The 645-nt window shown below is 38.1% G+C and overlaps 1 protein-coding gene across 1 annotated transcript in view; it reads right to left on the bottom strand.

Moving 5' to 3' along the window:
* LOC107657343 (ankyrin repeat domain-containing protein 13C-like) overlaps window positions 1-645 on the bottom strand; it is a 30,711-nt gene that overhangs the window by 16,610 nt on the left and 13,456 nt on the right. Inside the window, exon 3 of the mRNA XM_016445390.1 lies at window positions 163-164. Within this exon, the coding sequence (XP_016300876.1) occupies window positions 163-164 (2 nt within the window). The remainder of the gene's footprint in view (window positions 1-162; window positions 165-645) is intronic.

Here is a 645-nt window from a genome sequence, read left to right as displayed (position 1 = left end):
ATTACTAATATTAACTATATGGCTCCGCGTTATCGTCCGGGCAGAACTATTGTTCCAGCCACCAAAGACAGATTCACAAATAACCTGCCTGATTTATCTCAACTGCTCTGTGTACCCATAAGTACACATGAACTAGACGAAATGACTAGCAACATGGGCACTATCTTCTCTAATACATTAGAAGCTGATGCACCCACCAATGGAAAAAGGTTAGAGAAAAACGTATTGTGCCATGGTACAACAGTAATACCCATTCTCTCAAGAAATAAACTCGTAGTCTTGAGCGCAAATGGAGAAAAACTAACTTGGAAGTTTTTAGAATTGCGTGGAAAAACAGCTATAGACACTATAGACAGGCTCTAAAAGCTGCCAGGGCCGAGCATATCCACAAACTCATAGAAAATAATCCTAGGTTTCCAAGGTTTTTATTTAGCACAGTGGCTAGATTAACAAATAACCAGACGCCACCCGATCTAAATATTCCCTCACAGGTTAATAGTAATGACTTTATGAATTTCTTCACTGATAAAATAGATAACATCAGAAATACAATAGCAAATGTAGATTCTACAGCGTATAATACTTCAGCTTCATTCATCGCACCAAAAGATAAACTGCAGTGCTTTACAACTATAGGACAGGAAG

This window comes from Sinocyclocheilus anshuiensis, unplaced genomic scaffold (genome assembly GCF_001515605.1).
Source record: "Sinocyclocheilus anshuiensis isolate Anshui unplaced genomic scaffold, SAMN03320099.WGS_v1.1 scaffold2371, whole genome shotgun sequence".
NCBI lineage: Eukaryota > Metazoa > Chordata > Actinopteri > Cypriniformes > Cyprinidae > Sinocyclocheilus > Sinocyclocheilus anshuiensis.
This window is presented reverse-complemented; position numbering and strand designations above follow the sequence as displayed.